General features: G+C 41.7%; 1 protein-coding gene across 1 annotated transcript in view; it reads left to right on the top strand.

Annotated features, from left to right (window-relative positions):
* Nucleotides 1-22,285, top strand: part of TSPAN8 (tetraspanin 8) — a 48,407-nt gene extending 26,122 nt beyond the window's left edge. Inside the window, exons 7-8 of the mRNA XM_040415722.1 lie at nucleotides 17,308-17,391; nucleotides 21,125-22,285. Of these exons, the coding sequence (XP_040271656.1) occupies nucleotides 17,308-17,391; nucleotides 21,125-21,178 (138 nt within the window). The 3' untranslated portion in view covers nucleotides 21,179-22,285. The remainder of the gene's footprint in view (nucleotides 1-17,307; nucleotides 17,392-21,124) is intronic.
* The last annotated feature ends 2,965 nt before the right edge of the window (nucleotides 22,286-25,250 follow it).

Here is a 25,250-nt window from a genome sequence, read left to right as displayed (position 1 = left end):
TTATAATGGAAAATAATAAAGTGAAGTTCGGGTCCCCATTGACTTTAATGGGGTCCGGGTTTGAATTCGGTGTTCGGGTCAAGTTTGGGTCCCAAACCCGAACTTTGACCTGAAGTTCGTCCGAACCCGGCGAAGCCGAAATTCACCGGGTTCGCTCATCCCTACTGGAGATGAATACATCTGGCACTAGTTTCCAGTGTTTATGTGACTGCTGTAAAGCATATCTCTGAATTGCTGCTAATGGAGCAGAGTAGCAGATTAGTCAAGATGGCTGCCCCATAATCATGTACAGAAAACAGGATAACATTTTTATAACAAAGTAAAAAAGGATTTGATGAAAATAATATCTCACTAGCTGGTATTAATTAATACAATAATGTTCTGTTCCCCCTTTTGAATAAGCTTGGTATAGGCAGTAGAGCATTCTTGACTAGCACTATATTCGCCATTCGCCCAGATAAAAACAGATTGCTATCTCTGCTGTTTGCTGTTTTGTTATAGGGAACTCCCCCCGCCCCCCTTTCCCAATCAAGTTCAGTAAAACCCCAGGGTTCTAGAGAACCCTGGTTAGGAAACATTGTGGAAGCTGAAGCAGTCTGTGCCCTTGCTCTGCTAATCGGAGCAGCGGGGCAGCCAGGAAATTGCCAGGGCTGGGCTAAATGTCCGGCCCTATCAATCTTGTGGCAGGTGGGTGCTTCTTCCTCTTTGGGGACAGCCCCCCACAGGTAAAAAAAAAAAGACATTAGATAGAGAAGGGCAGACTGTGGATGCTTTATCATATTGGTGACTTTATTCCCTGCTGATTCAGGATTTGCCGGATTTGCTTGCAGAAAGTATTACAGTAATAGCAAAGTGGATAACATTTTTACACATCCTATTCACGTGCTGCAGGGAAAAAAAAAATCACTTGTAAATTGACATGCTGCGTTGATTTTATATCTGCAGCATGCAAATTAAAGCAGTTGTCCAGGATTAGAAAAACATGGCTGCTTTATTCAAAATACAGCTCCACACCTGTCCTTGGGATGTATCTGGTATTGCATCTCAGCTCAACTGACATGAGTGGGACTGAGCTGTAATACCACAAATTATCTGTGGAGAGGTGTGGCACTGTTTTTGGAAGAAAGCAGCCATGCTTTTCTAGTCTTGAACAAGTCTTAATGGGTTTTCACTGCTGATTTCACTGCAATGCATAGGGTGAAATCTACAACACAATTTGCATGTAAATTACGGTATGCAGATTTTGCTATGGATTTCAATACTAATTTTGTAAAGAATGTGCTAGAGCATCTTTTCTATTTAATTTATATTCCATATGAAAAAATGTGTGAAATCCTAACAGGGACCTGGAACACATGTTAAAATAAGGGCAGAGCTGTCCGACACAGCGCCCCTCCTAAACACTGGGCACACCACAGTAGAGCAGGGTATGTTTCCCTTTACTTCAGAAGCACTGTAGCCCCTTGGTTAGTATGTTTCACAGTGGTTCAACATATTTCATATATATTATACTCCCAGAGAATTCCTTTTAACGCCTTAATGACCCAGGACGAGAATGCTCGTCCTAAATGGCCTGTACTTTGGGCCCAGGATGAGCATTCTTGTCTTGCGGTCCTTCTGTTCCCCCATGTGCGGTGCCGCGATCAGCAGCAGGAATCCACCAGCATCGGTGATAACGCAGATGCCGGTGGATTCACCCCTCAAATGCCGCTGTCAGTGCTGACCGCGGCATATGGTAGGTTTGCCCTCCCTCTCCTTAGCCATCCGGTCCCCGGGCTGAGGTGGCGGGGACCCGATGGTTGCCATGGCAGCCCCAAGCCATTCCAAGGCCTTGGGGCTGGCATGTACGGAGGCCTATGAGGACCAGCCCCCAGGCTGGGTCTCATAGGCAAACTATCAGTGTATTACACTGTGTAATACACTGATAGTCAATGCAGTACAATACAGATGTATTGTGCTGCATTGAAACAAGTATCAGACCCTGTAATGTTGAATTCCCATACTGAGACAAAAATAAAAAATAATAAAAGTGAAAAAAATTGTTTTTAACAATAATTTTTTTTTTAAGTTTCAATAAAAAAAGCCCCTTTCCCATAAAAAGAGACAAATAAAATTAGATTTTTTTTTTTATAAACAGACATATTAGGTATCACCGTGTGCGTAACAACCTGCTCTATAAAGATATCACATGATCCACCCCGTCTGGTCAATACCGTAAAAAAGCAATTTTCTGTCACCTTCCATCACAAAAAGTGTCATCGCAAGCGATCAAAAAGTCATACGCACCCCAAAATCATACCAATCAAATCATCATCTCCTCCCGCAAAAAATGAGATGCTACCTAAGACAATCGCCCAAAAAATAAAAAAAACTATGGCTCTAAAACACTAAACTATGAGTCTAAAACACTAAAACATGATTTTTTTGTTAAAAAAATGATGTTATTGTGTAAAACAAAAAAAAAACATGGCTCTAAAACACTAAACTTTGAGTCTAAAACACTAAAACATGATTTTTTTTTGTTTAAAAAATGATGTTATTGTGTAAAACTTAAATAAACAAAAAAAGTAGAGATATTAGGTATCGCCACGTCACACCTCAGGTGAACACCGTAAAAAATATAAAATAAGAACGGTGTAAAAAAGCAATTTTTTTTTCTCCTTACATCACAAAAAGTGTAATACCAAGCGATCAAAAAGTCATATGCACCCTTGAAAGGTACCAATCAAACCATCATCTCATACCAAAAAAAAAGAGCCCCTACATAGTCACCCAAAAAATAAAAAAATGATGACTTTCAGAATATGGAGACACTAAAAAAATTTTTGTTTTCAATAATGCTTTATTATGTAAAACTGAAACAAACAACCAAAAAATGTCATATTTGGTATTGTCGCGTCCGCAACAACCTGCTCTATAAAAATACCACATGATCTAACCTGTCAGATGAACACTGTAAATAACAAAAAATAAAAACGGTGCCAAAACAGCTACTTTTTATTACCTTGCCTCACAAAAGTGTAATATAGAGGAAACAAAAATCATATGTACCCTAAAATAGTACCAAGAAACTGCAACCTTATCCCGTAGTTTCCAAAATTGGGTCTTTTTTTTGAGTTTCTACTCTAGGGGTGCATCAGGGTGTCTTCAAATGTGACATGGCAACTTAAAATTATCCCAGTGAAATCTGCCCTCCAAAAACTACATAATGCTCCTTTCCTTCTGCGCCCTGCCGTGTGCCCATACAGCAGCTTACGACCACATATGGGGTGTTTCTGTAAACTACAGAATCAGGGTAATAAATATTGAGTTTTATTTGGCTGTTAACCCTTGCTTGGTTACTGGAAAAAATGAATTAAAATGGAAAATCTGCCAAAAAAAGTGAAATTCAGACATTTCTATTCCATTTTCCTTTAATTCTTGTGGAACACCTAAAGGGTTAACAAAGTTTGTAAAATCAGTTTTGAATACCTTTAGGGGTGTAGTTTCTAAAATGGGGCCATTTATGTGTGCTTTCTATTATGTAATCCTCACAAAGTGACGTCAGACCTGAACTGGTCCTTAAAAATTGGGTTTTGGAAATTTGCTTCTAAACTTCTAAGCCTCCTAAGGTCCCAAAAAAAGAAAATGTAATTTACAAAATGATCCAAACATGAAGTAGACATATGGAAAATGTAAAGTAATAACTATTTTAGGAGGTATAACTATCTGTTTTAAAAGCAGAGAAATTGAAATTTAGAAAATTGCAAATTTTTCTAAATTTTGGGTAAATTTGGTATTTTTTTATAAATAAAAATGAAATATTTTGACTCAAATTTACCACTGTCATGAAGTACAATACGTGACGAGAAAACTATCTCAGAATGGCCTGGATAAGTAAAAGCGTTTTAAAATTATCACCACATAAAATGACACATGTCAGATTTGCAAAAAATGGTCTGGTCCTTAACCTCCTCAGGACCGCCGTACGCAGGATTGCGTCTTTGCGGCGGTCCTGTTGTTCTGGGTGGACGCGCCGGTGCGTCCTCTCGCGAGACGCGAGATTTCGTGCATTGCCGGCCCGCGCATGCGCATCGCGGGCCGGCAAAAGTTAAAGAAGTATTTCGTCACCAGCCTGCCAGCAACGATCATTGGCTGGCAGGCTGGCGATTTTCAAAAAATCAAATCAGAAGCCAGATAACAGATCATATTAGTAAATATGATCTGTTATATGGCTTCTCTGCTTCTCTGCTGGTCCTTTTCGTCGGTTGGATCCAGCAGAGAAGCAGACTTCACTGTGAGTACCCACCAAACACTGTCCTTAGCCCCAGATCACCCTCCATCACCCCCATCACCCGAATTAACCCCTTGATCGCCCCCTGTCAATCACTTAGTGAAAGACAAAAAGTGATCAGTGTAAACTGTCACTTTTTTTTTTTCACTAGTATTGGCTGTTAGGTTTTAGGGATAGTTTAGGCCCCTTGGTTAGGTAGTTAGCGTCAGTTAGCGCCCACCCCACCACACCGCAGTCACTTTTATTCGCTGATTAGCGTATCGCTAATCAGCATTTGTACTTTTATAGTATCTGTAAGTGATCAAAACTGATCACGGTCAGATCTATAATAGTATTAGTGTCACTTTAGTTCGCCCTCCACCCAAAACGCAGTGTTTGCCCGATCAGGCCTGATCGGTCGCCCACACGTGCGTTCACCCACGCCCGCCCCACCGCAGTGACAAAAAAAATTTTGTTTTTTGATCACTGCACATTCACTTTACACGCACTGCGGCGATAAAAAAATCAGTTTTGATATTTTTTATCAACCGCAGCAGCCTCCGGTACTTCGCTAGCCTCCCCTTTGTAAGACAGGTTTGCTTTTTTTCTTGGGTAGTCTCAGGGAATACCCCTAAATTTAGTAGTCCAAAATGTCAAACAGGGGGTATTCTTCTGAAGAGGCCTACAGGATTCTGACCCAGTCGGATGAGGAGTGGGAACCCTCATCTGACGAATCTAGCGGGTCAGAATATGAACCTGTAGAAAGCAGTGGCTCTCTGACCCAAAGTTCGGACGAGGAGGTGGAGGTCCCTGGCAGCACCAGGCGTACCCGGCCCCGTGTCGCTAGACCACAGGTTACGCAGGATCCGTTTCAAGAGCAGCAGAGTGGGGCTGTCGCTGCCGGATCACGTGGTGAGGCATACACCAGCAGCGCAGCCCTTCCTGGACCTAGTACCAGCACTGCCGTACAACATGGTGACGTGGCGAGCACCAGAAGGGCAGTTGAAGCTGGTACGGTGGCACGTGCACTAGTTACCCCGTCGCAGCCACCGCGCAGACAGGCCCGTAGAGCCCCTAGAATCCCTGAGGTGCTGGCAAACCCTGATTGGCAGTCACCAACTTCAGCCGCACCAGTAGTTCCCCCTTTCACCGCCCAGTCTGGAGTTCGGGTTGAGACGGCTCAAATCGGTTCGGCCCTGGGATTTTTTGAGCTGTTCTTGACTGCGGAACTCTTGGACTTAGTCGTGGCAGAAACAAATCGGTATGCCACACAATTTATATCCGCCAACCCGGGAAGCTCTTATGCCCAGTCTTTCCGGTGGAAACCAGTCCAAGTTTCTGAACTTAAAATTTTTTTGGGCCTTCTCCTCAACATGGTTCTAACTAAAAAGCATGAATTGCAGTCATATTGGTCCACGAACCCAATTCATCACATGCCCATGTTCTCTGCTGCTATGTCCAGGACACGATTTGAGACCATCCTACGTTTTCTGCATTTTAGCGACAACACCACCTCCCGTCCCAGAGGCCCCCCAGCTTTTGACCGGCTCCACAAAATTCGGCCCCTCATAGACCATTTCAACCAGAAATTTGCAGATTTGTATACCCCCGAGCAAAACATCTGCGTAGACGAGTCCCTAATACATTTTACCGGGCGCCTTGGCTTCAAACAATACATCCCAAGCAAGCGTGCCCGGTATGGGGTCAAATTGTATAAGCTCTGTGAAAGGGCCACAGGCTATACCCACAAATTTCGGATCTATGAGGGAAAAGATCAGACCCTGGAGCCGGTCGGTTGCCCTGACTACCTGGGGAGCAGTGGGAAGACAGTCTGGGACTTGGTGTCACCCTTATTCGGCAAGGGGTACCATCTTTATGTGGACAATTTCTACACAAGTGTGGCCCTCTTTAGGCATTTGTTTCTAGAATGGATTTGCGCCTGTGGCACCGCGCGAACTAGTCGCGTGGGCTTCCCCCAACGGCTTGTAACCACCCGTCTTGCAAGGGGGGAGAGGGCTGCCTTGTGTAATGAAGAACTGCTCGCGGTGAAATGGAGAGACAAGCGTGACGTTTACATGCTCTCCTCCATTCACGCAGACACGACAATCCAAATTGAAAGGGCAACCCGTGTCATTGAAAAGCCCCTCTCAGTCCACGACTATAATGCGCTCATGGGAGGGGTGGACTTCAATGACCAGATGTTGGCTCCCTATTTAGTTTCCCGCAGAACCAGACGCTGGTATAAGAAGGTGTCTGTATATTTAATTCAATTGGCTGCCTATAATAGTTTTGTTCTCTACAGTAAGGCTGGGAGAACAGGATCCTTCCTCAAATTCCAGGAAGAGATCATCGAGAACCTCCTTTACCCAGGAGGTTCCGTGGCCCCATCCACCAGTGTAGTTAGCCGTCTACACGAGCGACATTTCCCCAGTGTCGTTGCTGGTACCTCAACCCAACCGCCACCCCGAAAAAAATGTCGTGTCTGTAGCAGGAGTGGAATAAGGCGTGACACCCGCTATTTCTGTCCTGACTGTCCTGACCACCCTGCCCTATGCTATGGAGAGTGTTTCCGGAAGTACCACACACAGGTACACCTAGCATAGGGATTGCATCTCACAGGACAGGCACACAGGGCTATTAGGGCCCTTTTACTCACAGCTGCTGCAAACCTCTCCTTTCACCTGGGATAAAGTGCATAACGTACTTCGCCACATCTTTGGGCGATTTGCGCTTTGCACATTGTCCCATGGGGAAGGAGAGGTTTGTTCTATAAAGGTAAAAAAAACTAAACAAAAAAAAAATTACCGGTAAGTAAAAAAGTTAAACGTTCAGTTAAAAAAAAGTTTCTATGTTCCGTTCAACAGTTAATAAATTTATTGCGTTGCGGCCTGGTTTTTTCTTTTTTGTTTTGTTTTTTTTACCTTCCAGGTGGACCAACCGATCGACTAGCTGCAGCACTGATGTGCATTCTGACAGAAGCATTGCGCTGCTGTCAGATTACACGCAAGTCGGTGTATGCGGCGCTGCAAGACGAGATTTCTCCTCTGCAGTAAAAGATACGTTTGCCGAGGCATATGAGCTGAGGAGGTGGCGGTGTTCATATACTTTGGCAAACACTTTGTATATATAAAAAAAATAAAAAATCCCGGCAATGATTTATTCATCCACATCGATTGATGTGAATGGAGAAATCGGGTTTGCCAGGGCATACGAGCTAAGTGGGTATGGATGTTGGGCGGAGCTCCTATGTCCTGGCAGACGCCTTTCCCCTCCTTTTTCTTTTTTTGGCAGAGATTTTTTTATCCACATTGATCGATGCGAATGAAGAAATCTGTGCCGTTCATTTTTTTTCTTTCAGCCCAGAGGCTGAACGGAAAAAAAAAATCTCATTACCCGTATGCTCAATATAAGGAGAATAGCAGAAACTCCTAATGCTGGGCATACATGTAATGATTGTGGAGACCCTCAAATGCCAGGGCAGTACAAACACCCCACAAATAACACCATTTCGGAAAGAAGACACCCCAGGGTATTCGCTGAGGGGCATATTGAGTCCATGAAAGATTGAAATTTTTGTCCCAAGTTAGCGGAAAGGGAGACTTTGTGAGAACAAAATCAAAAAAATCAATTTCCGCTAACTTGTGCCAAAAATTTTTTTTTTCTATGAACTCGCCATGCCCCTCATTGAATACCTTGGGGTGTCTTCTTTCCAAAATGGGGTCACATGTGGGGTATTTATACTGCCCTGGCATTTTAGGGGCCCCAAAGCGTGAGAAGAAGTCTGGTATCCAAATGTCTAAAAATGCCCTCCTAAAAGGAATTTGGGCACCTTTGCCCACCTAGGCTGCAAAAAAGTGTCACACATCTGGTATCTCTGTATTCAGGAGAAGTTGAGGAATGTGTTTTGGGGTGTCATTTTACATATACCCATGCTGGGTGAGAGAAATATCTTGGTCAAATGCCAACTTTGTATAAAAAAATGGGAAAAGTTGTCTTTTGCCAAGATATTTCTCTCACCCAGCATGGGTATATGTAAAATGACACCCCAAAACACATTCCCCACCTTCTCCTGAGTACGGAGATACCAGATGTGTGACACTTTTTTGCAGCCTAGGTGGGCAAAGGGGCCCACATTCCAAAGAGCACCTTTCGGATTTCACAGGTCATTTACCTACTTACCACACATTAGAGCCCCTGGAAAATGCCAGGGCAGTATAACTACCCCACAAGTGACCCCATTTTGGAAAGAAGACACCCCAAGGTATTCCGTGAGGGGCATGGCAAGTTCCTAGAATTTTTTATTTTTTGTCACAAGTTAGTGGAAAATGATGATTTTTTTTTTTTTTTTTTTTTTCATACAAAGTCTCATATTCCACTAACTTGTGACAAAAAATAAAAACTTCCATGAACTCACTATGCCCATCAGCGAATACCTTGGGGTCTCTTCTTTCCAAAATGGGGTCACTTGTGGGGTAGTTATACTGCCCTGGCATTCTAGGGGCCCAAATGTGTGGTAAGGAGTTTGAAATCAAATTCTGTAAAAAATGACCTGTGAAATCCGAAAGGTGCTCTTTGGAATATGGGCCCCTTTGCCCACCTAGGCTGCAAAAAAGTGTCACACATCTGGTATCTCCGTACTCAGGAGAAGGTGGGGAATGTGTTTTGGGGTGTCATTTTACATATACCCATGCTGGGTGAGAGAAATATCTTGGCAAAAGACAACTTTTCCCATTTTTTTATACAAAGTTGGCATTTGACCAAGATATTTCTCTCACCCAGCATGGGTATATGTAAAAAGACACCCCAAAACACATTCCTCAACTTCTCCTGAGTACGGAGATACCAGATGTGTGACACTTTTTTGCAGCCTAGGTGGGCAAAGGGGCCCATATTCCAAAGAGCACCTTTCGGATTTCACAGGTCATTTTTTACAGAATTTGATTTCAAACTCCTTACCACACATTTGGGCCCCTAGAATGCCAGGGCAGTATAACTTCCCCACAAGTGACCCCATTTTGGAAAGAAGAGACCCCAAGGTATTCGCTGATGGGCATAGTGAGTTCATGGAAGTTTTTATTTTTTGTCACAAGTTAGTGGAATATGAGACTTTGTATGAAAAAAAAAAAAAAAAAAAAATCATCATTTTCCACTAACTTGTGACAAAAAATAAAAAATTCTAGGAACTCGCCATGCCCCTCACGGAATACCTTGGGGTGTCTTCTTTCCAAAATGGGGTCACTTGTGGGGTAGTTATACTGCCCTGGCATTCTAGGGGCCCAAATGTGTGGTAAGGAGTTTGAAATCAAATTCTGTAAAAAATGACCTGTGAAATCCGAAAGGTGCTCTTTGGAATATGGGCCCCTTTGCCCACCTAGGCTGCAAAAAAGTGTCACACATCTGGTATCTCCGTACTCAGGAGAAGTTGAGGAATGTGTTTTGGGGTGTCTTTTTACATATACCCATGCTGGGTGAGATAAATATCTTGGTCAAATGCCAACTTTGTATAAAAAAATGGGAAAAGTTGTCTTTTGCCAAGATATTTCTCTCACCCAGCATGGGTATATGTAAAATGACACCCCAAAACACATTCCCCACCTTCTCCTGAGTACGGAGATACCAGATGTGTGACACTTTTTTGCAGCCTAGGTGGGCAAAGGGGCCCATATTCCAAAGAGCACCTTTCGGATTTCATAGGTCATTTTTTACAGAATTTGATTTCAAACTCCTTACCACACATTTGGGCCCCTAGAATGCCAGGGCAGTATAACTACCCCACAAGTGACCCCATTTTGGAAAGAAGAGACCCCAAGGTATTTCGTGATGGGCATAGTGAGTTCATAGAACTTTTTATTTTTTGTCACAAGTTAGTGGAATATGAGACTTTGTAAGAAAAAAAAAATAAAATAAAAAAATCATCATTTTCCGCTAACTTGTGACAAAAAATAAAAAGTTCTATGAACTCACTATGCCCATCAGCGAATACTTTAGGGTGTGTACTTTCCGAAATGGGGTCATTTGTGGGGTGTTTGTACTGTCTGGCCATTGTAGAACCTCAGGAAACATGACAGGTGCTCAGAAAGTCAGAGCTGCTTCAAAAAGCGGAAATTCACATTTTTGTACCATAGTTTGTAAACGCTATAACTTTTACCCAAACCATTTTTTTTTTACCCAAACATTTTTTTTTTATCAAAGACATGTAGAACAATAAATTTAGAGCAAAATTTATATATGGATCTCGTTTTTTCTGCAAAATTTGACAACTGAAAGTGAAAAATGTCATTTTTTTGCAAAAAAATCGTTAAATTTCGATTAATAACAAAAAAAGTAAAAATGTCAGCAGCAATGAAATACCACCAAATGAAAGCTCTATTAGTGAGAAGAAAAGGAGATAAAATTCATTTGGGTGGTAAGTTGCATGACCGAGCAATAAACGGTGAAAGTAGTGTAGGTCAGAAGTGTAAAAAGTGGCCTGGTCTTTCAGGGTGTTTAAGCACTGGGGGCTGAGGTGGTTAAAGGGGTTCTCCGGACTAAAACTTTTTTTTTGCTAAAAAGAACTAACCTGTGGAGGAAAGAGTATTACTAATATACTTACCTTCCACAGTGCAGATGTTCTTGCGATCTGGATCTTGGTCACGTGGTCCCTCTAGCCATCTTTTCTCTTCTTCCGGACGAAGTCCATCTCCCTGTCTTCCGGTCCTCTCTTCCTTTCTCTAGCAGGAGACGGTTCGTCACTAATGACGTCACCGCCTCCTGCTGGAGAAAGCTCCGCCCGGCCGTCTACACAGCGCACTAGGCTCAATGCTAGTGCGCATGCGCAGTACCGCCGTCTATATTGTACAGGCTTCTATGTGAAGCTTGTATTGACTCCTGCACAGCAGGATGTAAGCGCTGTGCAGGAGTGACAGCATAGTGATCAGCCACAGAGGCTGATCGCTATGCTGTGCATGTCACAGGGGGCACTGGATGGCACACAGGGGGCACTGGATGGCACAAGGGGGCACAGGATGCAACAAGAGGGGCGCAGGGTGGCACAAGATGGGCACAGGATGGCACAAGAGGGGCGATGGATGGCACACATAGGGTGCAGGATGGCACACGGTGGCACAGGATGGCACAAGGGGTCACAGGATGGCACAAGAGGGGCACTGTGGAGGTCGCTGTTATGGCGACGCTGTAGATGACACTGTTATGGGGGCACTGTGGATGTCTCTGTTATGGGGCACTGTGGAGGTCACTGTTCTGGGGGCACTGTGGAGGTCACTGTTCTGGGGGCACTGTGGATGTCATTGTTCTGGGGGCGCTGTGGATGACACACTGTTATGGGGGATCTGTGGATGACACACTGTTATGGGGGATCTGTGGATGACACACTGTTATGGGGGATCTGTGGATGACACACTGTTATGGGGGATCTGTGGATGACACACTGTTATGGGGGATCTGTGGATGACACACTGTTATGGGGGATCTGTGGATGACACACTGTTATGGGGGATCTGTGGATGACACACTGTTATGGGGGATCTGTGGATGACACACTGTTATGGATGCACTGTGGACGTTACTGTTATGAATGCACTGTGGATGACACTGTTATGGGGGATCTGCAGATGACACTGTTATGCGGGATATGTGGACGTCACTGTTATGGGGGCACTGTGGATGTCACCGTTATGGGGGCACTGTGGACGTCACTGTTATGGGCGCTCAGTATAAGTGATAGGGCTCGTGCACAGAACCGTATCTGTTTTGCGGTCTGCAAGTCGTGGATCCACTAAATGTGGTTACTGTCCGTGTGGGATTCACATTTTTTTGCAGTCCCATTGAGTTCTATGGGTTTTAGATCTGCATTATGAGGACCAGAATAGGACATGTTCTATCTTTCACAGAACTGACATGGATGTGGAAAGCACAGGGATGTCCTCAGTGTGTTTTTTACATCCGTATGTCAGTTCCAATAAAAACAAAACATGTCCCATTCTGGTCCTCAAAATGAGGACCTCAAATCCATAGAACTCAATGGGACTGCAAAAAATGTGGATCGCAAAATGGATATGGTCGTGTGCATAAGGGTTTAGATAAACAGCTCAGCAGGCAGGATCATACAAGATAGGCTTAGATACACATTTTAGCAATGTCAGTGATGGGATTAGATACACCGCTCAGCAGGCTGTATCACACAGGATAGGATTAGATACAGATGTGATTGGATAGGATGTGTTTATCACACTCTGGAGATGGTGAGAGCAGAGCCTGTGGACTGTCAGTGATGGGATTAGATACACAGCTCAGCAGGCTGTATCACACAGGATAGGATTAGATACACATGTGAGGGCAGAGCCTGTGGACGGTCAGTGATGGGATTAGATACACAGTTTAGCATGCTGTATCACACAGTATAGGATTAGATACACATGTGAGGGCAGAGCCTGTGGACGGTCAGTGATGGGATTAGATACACAGCTCAGCAGGCTGTATCACACAGTATAGGATTAGATACACATGTGAGGGCAGAGCCTGTGAACGGTCAGTGATGGGATTAGATACACAGTTTAGCATGCTGTATCACACAGTATAGGAGAACATACACGTGAGGGCAGAGCCTGTGGACTGTAATGAGATTTAGACAGTAGATTCATATCTCTTTGCAGAAAGATGGACACAGGAGTTGTAGTGGGCGTAGCTGCTGCAGGCAGAGCAGAGTGGGGGCGTGGCCAGCCTGTGACTCATCTCTGTGCAGTGCAGCCAGTTTATCTATTCAACAAAACTAGAAGGGGAGAAAGTAAACAGATCTGCCAGGATAATGTGATGTCATCCAGGGGGGAAGGGAAGCTCAGACATGAAAAACAGGTATTGGGGGCATATGTATGGATGGTGAGAGGTGTTAGGAGTACATAAAAATAATTTAGATTTTGGGACCGGACAACCTCTTTAACCCCTTTTTCACCTTAACCTCATTTTCACCTTAAGGACAGGGCAATTTTTTGCAAATCTGACCAGTGTCACTTTATGTAGTGATAACTTTAAAACGCTTTGACTTATCCAGGCCATTCTGAGATCGTTTTTTCGTCACATATTGTACTTCATGACACTGGTAAAATGAAGTAAAAAAAAAAAAAATTTTTATTTATAAAAAAAATTTACCAATTTTTTTTTTTAAATTGCAAATTTCCAAGTTTCAATTTCTCTACTTCTATAATACATAGTAAGGCCTCTTTCACACTACAGTATTTTGCGTTCAGTATACTGGACGTTTTTTGAGTTCAGTATACGGAACATATACTGAACCATTCATTTCAATGGTTCAGCAAAAAATACTGAAGTGTCTCCGTGTGCATTCCGTTTCAGTATTTCAGTATTTCCGTGCCGTGAAAAGATAGAACATGTCCTATTCTTGTCCGCAAATCACGGTGCTTGGCTCCATTCAAGTCAATGGGTCCGCAAAAAAAACTGAACACATACGGAAATGCATCCGTATGTCTTCCGTTTCCGTTCCGTTTTTTGCTGAACCATCTATTGAAAATGTTATGCCCAGCCCAATTTTCTCTATGTAATTACTGTATACTGTATATGCCATACGGAAAAACGGAACGGAAAAACGGAACCGAAACGGAGACACAACGGAGCCCAAAAACGGGACAACGGATCCGTGAAAAACGGAACGCAAAACACTGAAATGGACATACTGTAGTGTGAAAGAGGCCTAATACCTACAAAAATAGTTATTACTTTACATTCCCCATATGTCTACTTCACGTTTGGATCATTTTGGGAATGTCATTTTATTTTTTTGGGATGTTACAAGGCTTAGAAGTTTAGAAGCAAATCTTGAAATTTTTCAGAAATTTTCAAAAACCCACTTTTCAAGGACCAGTTCAGGCCTGAAGTCACTTTGTGAGGCTTACATAATAGAAACCACCCAAAAATGACCCCATTCTAGAAACTACACCCCTCAAGGTATTCAAAACTGATTTTACAAACTTTGTTAACCCTTTAGGTGTTCCACAAGAATTAATGGAAAATAGAGATACAATTTAAAAATTTAACTTTTTTGGCAGATTTTCCATTTTAATAATTATTTTCCAGTTAAAAAGCAAGGGTTAACAGCTAAACAAAACTCAATATTTATTGTTCTGATTCTGTAGTTTACAGAAACACCCCATATGTGGTCGTAAACCGCTGTACGGGCACACGGCAGGGCGCAGAAGGAAAGGAATGCCATATGGTTTTTGGAAGGCAGATTTTGCTGGACTGTTTTTTTGACACCATGTCCCATTTGAAGCCCCCCTGATGCACCCCTAGAGTAGAAACTCCAAAAAAGTGACCCCATTCTAGAAACTACAACCCTCAAGGTATTCAAAACTGATTTTACAAACTTTGTTAACCCTTTAGGTGTTCCACAAGAATTAATGGAAAATAGAGATACAATTTAAAAATTTCACTTTTTTGGCAGATTTTCCATTTTTATAATTTTTTTCCAGTTACAAAGCAAGGGTTAACAGCCAAACAAAACTCAATATTTATGGCTCTGATTCTGTAGTTTACAGAAACACCCCATATGTGGTCGTAAACCGCTGTACGGGCACACGGCAGGGCGCAGAAGGAAAGGAATGCCGTACGGTTTTTGGAGGGCAGATTTTGCTGGACTGTTTTTTTGACACCATGTCCCATTTGAAGCCCCCCTGATGCACCCCTAGAGTAAAAACTCCAAAAAAGTGACCCCATTTTAGAAACTACGGGATAGGGTGGCAGTTTTGTTGGTACTATTTTAGGGTACATATGATTTTTGGTTGCTCTATATTACACTTTTTGTGAGGCAAGGTAACAAGAAATAGCTGTTTTGGCACCATTTTTATTTTTTGTTATTTACAAAATTCATCTGACAGGTTAGATCATGTGGTATTTTTATAGACCAGGTTGTCACGGACGTGGCAATACCTAATATGTATACTTTTAGTGTTTCTATTGTCTGAGAGCCATAGTTTTTTCAGTTTTTGGGCGATTATCTTGGGTAGGGTATGATTTTTGCAGCATGAGATTACAGTTTGATTGGCACTATTTTGGGGTGCATATGACTTTTTGATCGCTTGCTATTACACTTTTTGTGATGTAAGGTGACAAAAAATTGTTTATTTAGCACAGTTTTTATTTTTTATTTTTTATGGTGTTCATCTGAGGGGTTAGGTCATGGGATATTTTTATAGAGCCGGTCGATACGGACGCGGCAATACCTAATATGTATACTTTTTTTTATGTAAGTTTTACACAATAACAGCTTTTGTAAAACAAAAATAAAAGATGTTTTAGTGTCTCCATATTCTGAGCCATAGTTTTTGTTATTTTTTGGGCGATTGTCTCAGGTAGGGGCTCATTTTTTGCGGGATGAGGTGACGGTTAGATTGGTACTATTTTGGCGATACCTAATATGTCTACTTTTTTACCCCCCCTATTTTTTACCAATTTTTTTTAACTTTATTTGGGGAAAATGACGTTTTTGTTTATTTTTACTTGAAACTTTTAATTTTTGGGGGGGTAAACTTAATTTTTTCAACTTTTCTTTCACTTTTTATTTTGTCCCACTTTGGGACTTCAACTTTTGGGTGTCTAATCCTTTACAATGCATTCCAATACTTCTGTATTGGAATGCATTGGCTGTATGAGTGATACTGTGTGTATTACTCATACAGCTTCCGGCCTGTGAGATCCAGGGGGCTGGATCACACAAGCACGTCACAGGAAGGCAGCGCGCTGCCTTCCATGCCATCCTGTCCCCCCTACAGCCCCATGGGGACCCGATGGCACCGCCGCCGCCCACAACATAAAAAGCCGCAAACCGCAGGTCTGAATTGACCTGCGGTTTGCGGCGATCGCCGACACGGGGGAGTCACAGGACCCCCCGCGCATTTAGCCAAGGTGCCGGCTCAACGATTTGAGCAGGCACCTTGTTCCGATCACCGCTGGGCTGCGGTGATCGGAAATACACATGACGTACCGGTACGTCATGTGTCCTTAAGTACCGGGACAACATGCCGCACCGGTACGTCATGTGTCCTAAAGAGGTTAAAGGGCTTCTGTCACCCCACTAAAGTGATTTTTTTTGGGGGGCTAGTTAAATTAGTTATATAGCGATATATGAAAATATAATTGTGTTCCTTACTTTGATCCAGCAGTTTATTCAAAAAATGAAGTTTTATCATATGCAAATTCGGTCTCTACCAGCAAGTAGGGCGTCTACTTGCTGGTAGCTGCTGCAGAAATCCGCCCCCTCCTCTTGTTGATTGACAGGGCCAGCCGGGATCTCCTCCTCCGGCCAGCCCTGTCGGCGTTTCAAAAATCGTGCGCCTGTGTTGAATTGGCGCAGGCGCTCTGAGATGAGGAGGCTCGTCTCCTCAGAACTCCCTCAGTGCGCCTGCGCCGATGACGTCTTCTATTTCGGTGATGTCATCGGCGCAGGCGCACTGAGGGAGTTCTGAGGAGACGAGCCTCCTCATCTCAGAGCGCCTGCGCCGATTCAACACAGGCGCGCGATTTTTGAAACGCCGACAGGGCTGGCCGGAGGAGGAGATCCCGGCTGGCCCTGTCAATCAACAAGAGGAGGGGGCGGATTTCTGCAGCAGCTACCAGCAAGTAGCCGCCCTACTTGCTGGTAGAGACCGAATTTGCATATGATAAAACTTCGTTTTTTGAATAAACTGCTGGATCAAAGTAAGGAACACAATTATATTTTCATATATCGCTATATAACTAATTTAACTAGCCCCAAAAAAAAAAATCACTTTAGTGGGGTGACAGAAGCCCTTTAAGGTGAAAAATGGCAAGGTCCTTAAGGGGTTAATGGCAGTAGTAATAATAATAATTATTATTAAAAAGTTGGTTAATAACAGGCATATAAGTGACATTCTAACATAAAGATACAAAAAAAAAAAGAGGTTTAAGAGGTTATTAATATATTAATACTTTGCTGAACTGTATGGCAAATTATCACACATGGTAAGAAAAAGTGTATACATTGCTATCATTATTAACCTTGTATGGATTTTTGATTTTTCAAACAGACATGTTCTTCAGTATTGGTTGACTACTACCAAAAAAATCTTATAATCATAATTGGAATTGCGTTTGGGCTGGCCGCAGTGGAGGTAATGTTTAAGGATATACAGTTGTCTAAATGTCACAAATTGGGTAATTTGTCTTCTGTGCAAAGTGTTAAACAGGTTTGTGTGTATTGATGGAGCAGAGCTTGGCTTGTTATGTTTGCTTTCAGTTTTTCATTTGACGCGTTTTAGGAGAGCTAACAGTATTTTTGAAATTAGACAACAAAACATGGCCTAGTGATAGCGATCAAACAGACATGGAACCAAAACATAAAAAACAAAAGAAAACAATTCTGGATTTGTATATTGTGCTTTTCTTCTGTTATTCCTGTTAAAAATTTATGAATACATTGACAAGTGTGTGTTACCATTCCTACCTTTCTTTTAATTAAATATCCAGCCCAGACCACTCTGATTTCTCCTGACCAATTCACACCCCAGACCAAACCCTAAAATGAATCCCAACCCTAACCATAAATTTAAAGGGAATGTGTAATCAGAAAATCACCTATTGTTTAAATCATGTTCTTATGTTAAACATATTTTTAAATAATTTTTGGTGATTATTTTTAATCTTTCATGTCAAAATCTATTTGAAAAAAAAACACATAAAATCTTGCAGTTTTTGCACTGGCCACTAGGACCACTTCTTGGTCTGTACATACCACTTTTCTGCAGTTATCTGCTTATTATATAAGGCAGGATTAGAATTACATATATCACTATATATATAGATAACAAAGTTATCATAAGTAAATAAAGTTAACATAAGTAAAGTTATGGCTTCAAAAAGTCACAAAACAGGGCTTTTGTAACTTTTTATGCTCACTTGCACAAAAATATTGTGATATTTTTACTCCACTCACTCCAGTTTTAAAATATAGGTGGGAAAGTGAGCGTGGTTAACCATGTTAATAATTTTCACTCCAGATTTATCACATTGACCAAAAAAAGTCACAATCTCACTCCAGCAGGAGAGTGGAGTAGGAAAACTGGAGTAGCTTTTCTAGACAAAAGTGTAGCATACATGATAAATGTAGCTTAAAGTAAACCAACACGGACTCAAGCAAAACTAACTTCAAATATTCTTCTCATGATAAATTCCCCCCATTGAATCAGCTTCTGTCTATTGCCTATATGACTGATGGTATGCTGCATTAATATCTCTAAATGCTGTTAAGAACATCTCAGGCAAGATAGCTGCCCCCACAATCATGTTCAAAACTTAGATTACAAAGATCAGCAATTACAAAATGACAATCTCTTTTTAACAAAGCTAGAAGCAGCCCTGCACCTCACATGGATCCAGAGATCTCCCCATTCATTTTTCTGCTACATTTATATCAAGCTGACAGCTCAAGGGGAGTGTCTTTTCTGCTGCAGCTCAGGAGGCGTGTCCATGCTCTCCCTATCACAACAAGGAGGCAGTTGAGGGATGAAACTGAGCATGTGCGACCATCTCAGTGAACATTGCAAAGGAATAAAAAAACAAACACACAGCAGGTGGCGCTATACAGATAGAGTTCAGTGATTAACTTAGTTCTGGTTGCCACTGCACACAAAGCTTTAACTCTGGCAGCCCAGAACTGAAGAGGAATACTGGAAAGTATTAATGGGCATTGTTGGCCTATACTTTTTGCTAAACTACTAAATGTATATTAGCAAGAAGAAGGGGCAGATGAAACGAGGATGACTACAGGGATCAGACTACACAGTGCTTGCATTACACTGTAGACACAATCTAAACTATTTGAAAAACTACTGAATCGGACAGCCGATATGGGGGCCTTAAATTTTCCTACAATTACATATTTAAAACAATGGACATCTCTACGCTACACACCAGAGGTGCCATAAGCAACATGACTTATATTACGAGGGGATGCTAAGAAGTTCCTGGCTTTGCCCCCTTCCAGTTGGAATTGAAAAATGAATTTGGTACCATATGAAAGCTTGATATCTTGTTATGTAACTGTGCAAATATCAGATGTTTATGATTGTTATAACTATTTTTAATTTCAGGTAGAAACTGAGATGGCAGAGGCACAAGAAAGTTTCATGTCTGTGGAGTTACGGGCTGTCATGAAGTTTTTGTTTCTCCAGGGAAAGGACTTTCACACTGAGGACACTTCTCCCCTAGTGTCTGTGACATCTTAGTGTGAAAGTCCTATGCAGACTTTCCCTGGAAAAACTAAAAGTTCATGACGGCCCGTAACTCCACAGACGTGAAACTTTCTTGTGCTTCTGCCATCTCATGTTCTACCTGAAATGAAAAATACTGCAATAAAATTTAGACTAGCACAGGGTTCCCCAACTCCAGTCCTCAGGGTCCACTTGCCGGTCAGGATTTAGGAGTATCCCACAGAATGAATACCTGTGGTAAATCCTGATAGATGGACACTAATTATCTCAGCTGCCTAATACTAAGGAAATCCTGAAAACATGACCGGCAGGTGGGCCCTGGGGACTGGAGTTGAGGACCACTGGACTAGCACATCCATAGTCACAGGTGCACATCCATAAATCTAGCATGCAGACAGCATGTATGCATGCTAGCTTTATGGATGTACACCTGTGACTATGGATGTGCTAGGCTAAATTTTCTTTCTTATGTTTGGAGGGTAGCTCCCTCGTTTAGATTGAACACTTCCCACCCATCTGCCTAGGGCTTCTGAGCAGAGTATAGATATAGCAGGTTCCTATACCGCCCTGAACATTGTAGGCTTAGGTTAGGCCCAGAAGAGGCAGTTCTGTTAGTGTTAGGTACCCATTTGCAGAAGCCACTTTGATGCCGGTAGATGGGCTCTACACACGTTTGATCAAAAATGTGGGCAAAGAGCTTCCATTTTTTATGTATAGTAGGTATAGTACCACTTTAATCCAGAATAATCCCTAATCCTTAGTTCTATTGTTTGCATGGGTAATGGTGGGATACCATACGTTTCTGTTTGCCTTTTGAAATTAAAAAGTTATAATAATCGTAAACATCTGCCCAGTTACATAACAAGATACGGTATCAAGCTTTCATATGGTACCAAATTCATTTTTCAATTCCAACTGGAAGGGGGCAAAACCAGGAACTTCTCAGCATCCCCTCGTACACTATACCACACATTATAGTTCTATGTTTTATTGGACATTGTTTCGCATCTGCATTGTATTGCACATTTTTTATATTAGGGCTTGTTCACATCACTGTTATGTATTCCGTTATTTCTTTCTGTTATAACATGGTTATAACGGAAAATAACAGAATCCATAAGACGGAAATCAAAACGGAAACTTTTAAAGGCATTACGTTTTGATCCATCATAATAGAAGTACTGTATATGGGCAAGCATAACAGATCCGTCTGGTTTCTGTTATGCTGGACGGAAAACAAAGTCCTGTCGACAGTATCCGTTATTCTTGCCCATATACTTCTATTATGACGGATCAAAACGGAATGCCTCTAAAGGTTTCCGTTTTGATTTCCGTCTTATGGATTCCGTTATTTTCGTTATAACCATGTTATAACGGAAAGCCATAACGGAATACATAACGGTGATGTGAACAAGCCCTTACTATGATTGAGCCATTCCATAACAGTTCGATGACATCAATGTGCTGTATTATAAATACACCTCACCAGCTGTATGATGATATATATACAACCCTCATGAAATAGGCAGAATTATATTACCAGTTTTAAGAACCCAATTTGTATTGAGTTGTCATTTTAATAACAAATTTGACATTTATATTTTTGTACAATCTGTATATTTTTCTGTTTTTACAGCTCTTTGGCCTTGGTTTTTCCATGACCTTGTATTGTCAAATAGGGAAGAAATAAGGAGTCCTGGATTACATTAATCAATACAAGGCACTGGTTCACCTCAATATGCAGCAATTGCTCTAGGCACAATCACTTATTTTTCTTCCCATAGCTGTTTAATGTAATATACAATAAAGTGGATATATACAGTCTAATGTTGTAATGCAATATCTTTTCAGTAGACATTCACTAGACACACTATCTGTGCAGATGCAATAATATCTAGTCATCAATTCATGTAGCGCAGTTTGTTTTATTTTATAACATTTCTTGCCCCTAAGTTTTCTTTATTGTAATAAGTAATACATTTTTTAAAGACTTTAAACACCTTCAGGTGCATTTTTTATGATTGCATTTTACTCATAATGGGCTAAAAATATATTTTTTCAATTGGTCTTCATTAAAAAAGTTTCAGTTTCTTACTTTCAGTTTCACACTGAGCCGTTCTGACGGCTGGACGTATCTTTGAACTCCTGACAGTTCATAAGCACTCATTTAAATCATATTCTTATCAGTTTGATAAGAATTTATCTATATTGAGTGTTTATGAGCTGTCAGGAGTTCAGAGATAAGGCTATATGTCCAGCCGTCAGAACAGCGGCATGATGACTTAGTATGAAACTAAAAGTAAGATACTCAACGCTGTAGGACAAAAGCTGTAGAAATTTTTAAATAAAGACCAATAAAAAAAATCGTTTTAGACCCAAATGAGTAGAATGCAATCATAAAAAATGCCCCTGAAGGTGTTCATAACCTTTAAGTAGAACAACCTAGAAAACTTGAATCCATAATATTTTTATGTTCTTGAAGTTCAGTTGTGTATATATTTTTTTAGATTGTGTTTATTGGCTTACTATGACATTACTAACCCATTATCTGTTTTTTTATTTTTATAAATGAATTACTTCTTTTGTTGCTGGCATGCAATGCTTTATATACATTATATTTCTGATATAAATGGTTATGTATAAACTACTGAAATGTATGCAGTCTAATTAAAAGGCCTTACTTTTTATATCCAATGTTTTAATGTAATTGAAAGATATACCGTAACTAAACAAATAAATGAGAACCATGACAATTGTTTCCTATAAAAAATCTTGTGGCTTCATATGGGTTGCCTAAAACTAAATACTGTGTGCTGTGTATTTGTACAATGAATATAATACACAGTGGTGTTACAGTGTGACAAAAATGCATTCACATGTAGAGCTGAATGTAATCCTAACTGTACCTGTGGTCTAACCTCCTTATGTTATCAAAAAGGCAACTAGATTTTATTTTCATTCTTGAACACCTACATGTAGTGCATTGCAAAAAAGGTCCATCAAGTTTAACCATGGAGAGGAAGAGGATATGGATACAGGGAAGTGGGAGTAAATTTTAGAACTGTGGGAGAGATTTATCAAAACTGGCGTAAAGGAAAAATGTCTCAGTTGCCCATAACAACCAATCAGATTCCACCTTTAATTTTTCAGAGCTCCTTTGGAAAATGAAAGTGAAATCTGATTGGTTGCTATGGGCAACTAAGCCGGTTTTCCTTTACACCAGTTTTCATAGATCTTCCCCTTTGTTTTTACTTATTAATCCAGAAGAAGGCAAAATAATCTGCCCCAATGGTGAAAATTTCCCTTGTCTTTCCATGTGGGGATCAAGTAAGAATTCTACACATTTACATAAGCATTAATTTTACTTAGCTCTAAGAATTCATCTAAGCCTTTTACAAAAACATCAACCACCTGCTGTGACCACGTCCTGAGGTAGACTATTCCACAGATTCACAGTTTTTATGGTGAAAAACCTTGTAGCCTCTGGAGATGGAACCTTTTTTCTCCTTAGGCCTCTTTCACACTGGCGTTGCGGGAAAATGTGCGGGTGCGTTGCGGGAACACGTGCAATTTTTCCGCGCGAGTGCAAAACATTGTAATGCGTTTTGCACTCGCGTGAGAAAAATCGCGCATGTTTGGTACCCAAACCCGAACTTCTTCACAGAAGTTCGGGCTTGGGATCGGGGTTGTGTAGATTGTATTATTTTCCCTTATAACATGGTTATAAGGGAAAATAATAGCATTCTGAATACAGAATGCATAGTAAAATTGCGCTGGAGGGGTTAAAAAATATCTAAAAATAATTTAACTCACCTTAATCCACTTGCAGCAACAGGACCTGTGGTGACGTCACTCCGGTCATCACATGATCCATCACATGACCCATCACCATGTTAAAAGATCATGTGATGGATCATGTGATGACCGGAGTGACGTCACCACAGGTCCTGTTGCTGCAATGAATGCTCAACACAGGTCCTGTTCAGCAAAGAAGGAGACAGACGAGATGCCGGCAGCGCGAGCAAGTGGATTAAGGTGAGTTAAATTTTTTTTTCTTTTTTTTTAACCCCTCCAGCGCTATTTTACTATGCATTTTGTATTCAGAATGCTATTATTTTCCCTTATAACCATGTTATAAGGGAAAATGATAATGATCGGGTCTCCATCCCGATCGTCTCCTAGCAACCGTGCGTGAAAATCGCACCGTATCCGCACTTGCTTGCGGATGCTTGCGATTTTCACGCAACCCCATTCACTTCTATGGGGCATGCGTTGCGTGAAAAACGCAGAAAATAGAGCATGCTGCGATTTTCACGCAACGTACAAGTGATGCGTGAAAATCACCGCTCATGTGAACAGCACCATAGAAATTAATGGGTCGGTATTCAGTGCGGGTGCAATGCGTTCAACTCACGCATCGCATCCGCGCGGAATACTCACCCGTGTGAAAGGGGCCTTACAGAGCAGTGCTCTCATGTCTTCTGAGGGCATATTGCATGAATTAGCTTTTCACCATATTTCTTTACCAGAACATCCAGTTTTGGCTTTTATGATGCAGTTATTTTTTTTAATCTCTGTGTCACAGTGCAGTTCACTGTGACACACGCTGGGTGCATGCGCTCTTGCGTACTGGCTGCAGTTGACGTTCCCGTGTATACTGGTTGCTTGAGTGGTGCGTGCTGGGTGCAGCCTTCTTAATCTGTGAACTGAGTCCTGTGGATATTCTGCTCCTTGTCTTTGTATCGCAGTGCGACTCGCTGTGACACTTGTTGTCATGTAGGCTGGCTGCATGCGCTCTTGCGTACTGGTTGCGGTTGACGCTCCTGTACATGCTGGTTGCTTGGGTGGTGCATGCTAGCTGCAGTCTACTACAGTGTGTGAACTGTGCTATGTGAATAGTGTGCTCCCTATGTCTATTTAGGGTTCATGCTTCCATGAGCTTGTTTGCGTATCAGGTGGTCAGGTGTCTTAATCACCCTGCTATTTAGATCTGTATGCGATATTTCTGGGAGTTCAGTCTGTCTTCAGGAATTTTGAGTGCAGGGTGCTTGCTCTCCTGACCAGTGTATTTGTTACTCTACCCTGACTTGTGTGGTCAGTCTGATTATTCATTAGTGTCTTCTTTCCTAGTTTGTCTGTGAACACCATGCTCCCTGTTCTACATAGGTTCCAGGCTATTTTGTATGTATGTCTGTGAATGTCATGCTCTGTGTTCCGTGTGGGTTCCATGCATGTTTGTATGTCTGTCTGTGAACACCAGGCTCCCTGTTCAGCATTGGTTCCAGGCATGTTTGTAGGTCTGTCTGTGAAAGCCATGCATTCAGTTCCATATGAGTTCCAGGCATGTTTACCTGTTTGTCAGTAAACACCATGCTCCCTGTACCCTAATCCATGTGGGTTCCAGACTATGTAACCATGTTTCTATGTTGTAATGTCTTCATGTCCTTTCTGTGAACACCATGCTTCAAGTTCCGCATGTGTTCCAGGTATGTTTGTATGTCTGTGTGAGATCGTTATGCTCTCTGTTCCGCATGGGTTCCAGACATGCTTCTATTTCTCTGATTATGTTCTGATCTGTCTATGTTCGTCATGTTCCATGTATCCTGATTTGCATGGGTTCCTGACTATGTGACTTTGTGATCCTGTATCCTAGTCTTGTGTCTGAACAGTGTTCAATATTGTATGCCTGGATTGCAGGTGCCTTGCACCAGTGTCTGTTTCCTTGCAGGTCAGCTGCCAAGTTTACAGGAACCATCCCAGGA

Source organism: Bufo bufo, chromosome 1, assembly GCF_905171765.1.
Source record: "Bufo bufo chromosome 1, aBufBuf1.1, whole genome shotgun sequence".
Lineage (NCBI taxonomy): Eukaryota > Metazoa > Chordata > Amphibia > Anura > Bufonidae > Bufo > Bufo bufo.
Note: the sequence above shows the minus strand (reverse complement) of the source record. Positions and strands in the feature narration are given on the sequence as shown.